Below are 6,346 nucleotides of genomic sequence, written 5' to 3'. Positions count from 1 at the left end.
TAAAATAACCCAGTTATGTATATATATATATATAGAGAGAGAGATGGAGAGATAGATATATATATATATATATATTAATACTGGGGCTAATCACTTCTGATCCGTTTTGTAGCCATCTCATGTCGCGCCATTTCCCTGCGCTATACAGATGGAGATTTCGGAGTTGACCAAAGCCATGAAAGATAGTGCAGTTTACGACGAGTAATGTCTGGACGAGAAAACAGAAAACGGAACCCAACATAGCTTGTTGACAACAGAAACACACAGACAGTAAATGCAGATCACCAGATATAGAATACGTATATTAGAGCACCAAATTGTATGGTACTGAACCCAAGATGCCAACCGTAGCATATTGCGAATTAACATATGGCGCCCAACCTGTCTATAGACGTGCCCAGGAATCAATATCTTACTACCTACCCATTTATATGGCTTCAACACGCAGTCATATATGTGATCGTGGTGAAGTTTTAAACCACTGCTATTGGTCTTATCATACGCTGCAAAGATTTGAATAAGATTTCAACGGGACATAGGCCAGGGGCAAAAGCTAATAGGTACCCCACCCTACCCTACTGAATGCGAGACACATTTTAGGTTTAACCACCACAAACTGTGACGATACCGTGTGTTGAATTCGATAAGTGTCATCCCACCATGTGCAGTACGATCCTTGTAGCTCGTAAGAGAGTAGTAAGCGACAGCTATTTATCTTCCAAGTTGGCCCAGTGATCCTTGTGTGCATGCATTGACCAGTATCCCCAATTAGTATATAATTATAAGTATGGGCCCTTTATTCACAGTGTACTCTATTATCGAATAGTTACACGAGCAACCATTTGGGATATAGACGTTGCCCTTATCAGCCGATTCTTCTATAAACCATTTCCCCCGGCTGGTACTGTTTGAGCATTCTGAGTCAGATGGCCGTTATCATGCTCTCCATCATCAGTATCGGCATCACCTTACTTCTTATCCTTGCAGCAGTGAGAGCTGGCACACTTTTTGTCACCATATCTGTAACAGGTCTCGTGCTTTATCTACATCCTTGCCTAGGCTCTTACATTTGCCTTGGTTGATATCGTGAGAACACTTCATCTTGTCGCCTTTATCATCATCATCGTGATCACTAGCACCACCATCCCCATGGTGGTCCTTGCAACAGTGAGAGCTGGTGCACTTCTCATCCCCATATCTGTAGCAAGTCACGTGCTTGTCAATTTTCTTACCTAGACTCTCGCATTTGCCCTGGTTATTATCTGGAGCGCACATCATTTCGTCGTCATCGTCGTTATCGTCATCATCGTGTTTATCCTTGCAACAATAGGAGGTGGAACACTTGTCATCACCGCTCAAGTTACAGTGCAGATTGGTGTCGATATGCTTGTTAAGACCTTCGCACTTGTCATTGTTGTTGGACGGAGAGCACATATGCTCCATAGGGGCTGGCGAGGCAGCCATCACCATGGCAGATGTGGCGGCCATTAAGAGAGCAGTACTGTAGAACTTCATGTTGTTTAGATGTGAATAACTGTCTGGATTGTCCAAATGAGAGGTATGTGAGTTGTGGTGCCGAACGTGCTCTATTTATCCATACCATGTGTCTACAAAACTTTGAACGGAAGCAAGCAATATTATATGGTATTGGCGCAGTCTTTACGTGGTATATCCGAGATGTATGGTCTGAGATGTTATTTGCCGTCTGTTTATCACCCGACATCGAAAATATCCCCATAAACATAAATTCATGCACGAAAATAGGGGGATAGCGGTAGTGCAAATTAAGATCCAGAGACCAGCCTCCAGACTCTCACTCAGCGCCTCATTATAAAACTGAAAGAAAATCTTTCACTCCTTTACACACTTTTGTTTTTTAAAGCCTTTCAAGTATCGACAGTGTTTGAAGTTTGTAGTTTGAGCTTAGTATGTACTATGTACATAGCGACCAACTGTACCGTTTAAGGTAAACATATATCCCAAATTCAATTGTTCTATATTGGTACGTTTCAGTAACGTTCAACAAGATGCCCAGCAATAGCACCTAAAGCACACAGATAATTATTTATTGAGCCTAGAACTACTTGAGTTACAACTTGGCCCTTATTTCGTATTTTTTTGCTGCGGTATAAAGCATCGATAAACTGATCAGGATTGTCACCACTTGGTTGTAAATCCTCAAATTTCATATTTGTCGCGTCATCCACGCGACATATAAGTTGAAATGTCCATGTCTATAGTGCGTGCAAGCAACTACTTTGAAAATGTGTCTTCTAAATTGATAGCGAGTATTTGTCTAAATTCGTCATACTCTATGGGACGTTTTGCAGCGTCTGCTTTACTCTCACCTTATAGCTCTGCCCTCTCAATACTCTTCAGTAGATTATTTACGGCCATTGACCTTGTTGGATTTCCTTTCATATCAACTGGATCCCAGTCGCTTGCTATACGCGGCATAAAGTAAGAGATGGATTTTTTTAGAAAACTAAGTCCAGACTCTCTGCGGAGAGTAGGATGATCATCAGGGCCGGGAGTTTCAGTCCCATAGGCCAGAAGGTTAAAGTATTGAACTATATGCTGTGGCATGATTTTTGTAGTTATACTGTGTGGAATATTGAGTAGATTATCATATGTGTCCCAAGGGTGATTCAGATCCCAGTATTGTAAAAAATCTTTATAGTTCTTAATATAACGAGCGAGATTCACGTGCGAGGGAGCCAGTATACAAATTGTCTATGTTTCTATCAAGGTTGTAGCATGTATGTGCACTCAATGGAATAGGTGTAGTTGTAATAAACAGTCGATCCCAATTTGAATATGTGTGATTAGTGATAATTTGTTGAAACAATTTTACAACCGCATGGAATGTTTCCAAAAATACATTGGCTCTCTACCAATTAGAACGTGATATCCAGTATATTGCAAGATTGAACTCTACGTACAACTAATTCGACCTTAACCACAGCAGAATACATTCCGCGCTCGGCAAATACCGAAAGAAAATCATGGTACCTGATCCAATTTACAACTCAACGCAGCTTGTGCTCCGGTAGAATCCCAAGCATCAATCTAGAGCAATAAGTTCTGGTAAAGAGTACAACATGGGTTGTACAACCGAAACAATATGTAAATACATAGTTATTTGTTTGATCACTTTTACAGCCGCTCCGGGAATTTCTCAAATTCAGCACGACTCAATCCGTTTATAATTATTCATTATTGATTGAAGTCGGAGTAAACTGAAAAGCAAATATTTACTCACTTACTCTAGATTGTTTTGTTACGTCTTTTGTCCGGCTAAATGTTTAAAAATTTACGAAAGATATCTAAATATTTTCGTTGGGAGTAATAAAGATTTTTATGTGGTATATGTTTTTTTATTAAAAAGAATAGATTCTCAGAAAGATTCAAGTACCGAAATGTAAGTGTTTGACAGTACTAAATATGCATATCGAGATTACCTTCCACTTGTATCGTAAGCTGATAGTAAATACTTGGTTAGTTGCTAAAGCCTCGCATGAGCGGCCCAAAGGCAATAATTGGGAACTGGTCTGGTTGAGGTTTGCTTTACAGTTTACTTCGACTTCAATCATAAACGGATGGAGTCGTGGAGAAATTCCCGGAGCGGCTGAAAGTTGAAAGTTGAAAGAAAGACAAAGTTGAAACAGTGAAATAGTCATCAGTGAAACCTCAAAGTGAGCAAACTGTGTACATACTAAGTTCAACTTGAAACACTGTTGAAACTTGAAAGGCTGAAAGACAAAAGTCTGTAAAAGAGTGAAAGATTTTCTTTCAGTTTTATCATGAGGCGCTGAGTCTGGAGGCTGGTTTCTGGATCCTAATTTGCATTGCCGCTATCCCTCTATTTTCGTGCATCGATTTATTCTATTGGGGGTTTTTTGGTGTCGAGTTATAAATTGATGGCAAATAACATCTCAGTCCATAAATTTCGGAACTACTATGTAAAGACTGCGCCAATGCCATATAATACTGCTTGCTTACGTACAAAGTTTGGTAGACACTTGGTATATATAAATAGAGCACGTTCAGCACCACAACTCACATACCTCTCATTTGGACAATCAAGACGGTGATTTGCAACTAAACCACATGAAGTTCTACAGCACTGCTCTCCTAATAGCCGCCGCATCTGCCATGGTGATGGCTGCCTCGCCAGCCCCTATGGAGCATATGTGCTCTCCGTCCAACAACAAAGGCAAGTGCGAGGGTCTCAACAAGCATATCGACACCAGTCTGCACTGCAATTTGAGCGGTGATGACAAGTGTTCCCCCTCCTACTGTTGCAAGGATAACCCCGTTCATGATGATAAAGGTGACAAGATGAAGTGTTCTAACGTTACCAACCAACGCAAGTGTAAGAGCCTAGGCAAAGATGTAGACAAGCACAAAACCTGTTACAGATATGATGACAAAAAGTGTGCCAGCTCTCACTGCTGCAAGGATGAGAAGTAAGGTGATGGCGATACTTATGATATAGATCATGATGACGGCCCCGATTCTGGTTACTTTTAAACAGGACTAGCCAGAAGAAATGCGGTTGAATACGAGTGGGTTGTTTATTAATAGAGGCTTTATAGGTAAAAATAAATAAATTGGTAACAACAGATAAGCGAGCTCAAGCTGATGCCTTTGAGGATTTGTTGTTGTTTAGTTGATCGTGTATTTAATTGTTTGATATTGTAGTCTACTAAAAAATAAAGTGCATACACACACATATTCATATACTATTCGAGGATACTTGTCAAAACTTGCACATATCAAATTAAAATCGTCAATACTTATATCCCGACGGACAAATGCGCTAACTAGTCACATGCAAGTACCTGATATTTCACTTAACTTACCCGCTTCTAATTTTATGCTAGATATCGCAACTTTCTGATGTTAAAACTGGGTGCCAAGTGACTTCATAAAAATTGCTGCACAAAGGGGATTCACTTCCCAATACGGACTCAAGGAATGTTGAGAAAATGTACAAGAAAAATGTACATATTACAAAAGAAAAATGTACATGTTACATACACGTACGATTGTGTAGGATACATACAACCATGATTGTATAGGCCACGTAGCCCCCTAATCAGGTGGAAATGTACTACAATTTGAGTGTATCCCAGTATGTAGCTGTTTTAGAGTTTGCATGATATGCATCATAGGCAATAATAAGCTGTAACCTCAACCCGATCCAGTGCCCAATTCTGGCCTTTGGGCCGCTCATGCGAGGCTTAATAGCAACTAGCCAAGTATTTATTTACTACCAGCTTAAGATACAACATGAAGGTAATCTCGATATGCTTTTTTTAAACTGTCAAGCACTTATATTTCGGCTGAGTTGGTATCCGACAACGTCAGACACCATTAGAGGAATGTCGTCGACGACATGTCTGACATGTCGTTTGGTGTTGCGACAGTCGGGTCTGGGTCAACACTAAATAGGTCTGTCGTCGACACGCGACTCGCGTCTTTTTACCAGCCCAGCATTTCGGTACTTGTAGCTTTCTGAATCTATTCGTATACCACTAAAATCAGAACTACGCAAGTCACAATAATGACCCATAAAATCTTTATATTTAGATGTAAGATATCAGTATTCATTCGTAAATTTTAATAAAATATACAAACCGGACAAAAGACATTACAATTAACAAAACAATCTAGTCAATAAGTGAGTGACTGTTTGCCTTACAGTTTTGAGTTTTGATTCCGAATTGAGTCAAAAGCGGATGGAGAATTTCTCGGAGCGACTGAAAGTTGAAACAGTGAAATCAAAGTAATAAACTATGGACTTAAGTTTAAACTTGAGCCGTTGTTGAAACTTGAAAGGCTAAAAGTCTATAGGAGAGTGAACGATTTTCTTTCAGTTTTATCATGAGGCGCTGAGTCTGGAGGCTGGTCTCTGGATCCTAATTTGCACTGCCGCTGTCCCCCTATTTTCGTAAACAAGATGAAGAGTTCTCAAGATACCAACCAAGGCAAGTGCAAGAGCCTAGTCAAGGATGTAGACAAGCACGAGACCTGTTACAGATATGGTGATAAAAAGTGTGCCAGCTCTCACTGCTGCAAAGATAAGAAGTAAGGTGATGGCGATACTATTGATATAGATCAAGATGACGGCCATGATTCAGAATGCTTGAGCAGTACCGGCCAGGCGAAATGCAGCGTTAAAATATGATTGAGTCGGCTGGTAAGAAAGACCAAAAAAACCAACGGTATTAAACAACTATTGGGCGAGCGCATGCTTATATCATCAGGGAAATCGTTATTGTAAATATAGCTTCAAATTTAATAGTACGATATTACAGTCTGCTGTGAATAAAATTCACAA

The 6,346-nt window shown here is 40.0% G+C and overlaps 2 protein-coding genes across 2 annotated transcripts; one reads left to right on the top strand and one right to left on the bottom strand.

Annotated features, from left to right (window-relative positions):
- Positions 1-755: 755 nt before the first annotated feature.
- Positions 756-2,537, bottom strand: SARC_09242 (hypothetical protein). The gene is made up of 2 exons (XM_014296756.1): positions 2,349-2,537; positions 756-1,538 (listed from the first exon to the last, which is right to left on the bottom strand). The coding sequence occupies exon 2, from the start codon at positions 1,513-1,515 to the stop codon at positions 1,012-1,014; it is 504 nt and encodes a 167-aa protein (XP_014152231.1). The 5' UTR covers positions 1,516-1,538; positions 2,349-2,537; the 3' UTR covers positions 756-1,011.
- A 1,573-nt stretch (positions 2,538-4,110) lies between these two features.
- Positions 4,111-4,473, top strand: SARC_09241 (hypothetical protein; the record flags this gene model as incomplete). The annotated part of the gene is made up of 1 exon (XM_014296755.1): positions 4,111-4,473. The coding sequence occupies one exon, from the start codon at positions 4,111-4,113 to the stop codon at positions 4,471-4,473; it is 363 nt and encodes a 120-aa protein (XP_014152230.1).
- Positions 4,474-6,346: the final 1,873 nt, after the last annotated feature.

Source organism: Sphaeroforma arctica (genome assembly GCF_001186125.1).
Source record: "Sphaeroforma arctica JP610 unplaced genomic scaffold supercont1.915, whole genome shotgun sequence".
In the NCBI taxonomy this organism is placed as follows: Eukaryota; class Ichthyosporea; order Ichthyophonida; genus Sphaeroforma; species Sphaeroforma arctica.
Note: the sequence above shows the minus strand (reverse complement) of the source record. Positions and strands in the feature narration are given on the sequence as shown.

What these genes read in the sequence shown, in the direction of transcription:
- SARC_09242 (XM_014296756.1), bottom strand. Translation starts at nt 1,515, where the DNA reads ATGAAGTTCTACAGTACTGCTCTCTTAATGGCCGCCACATCTGCCATG.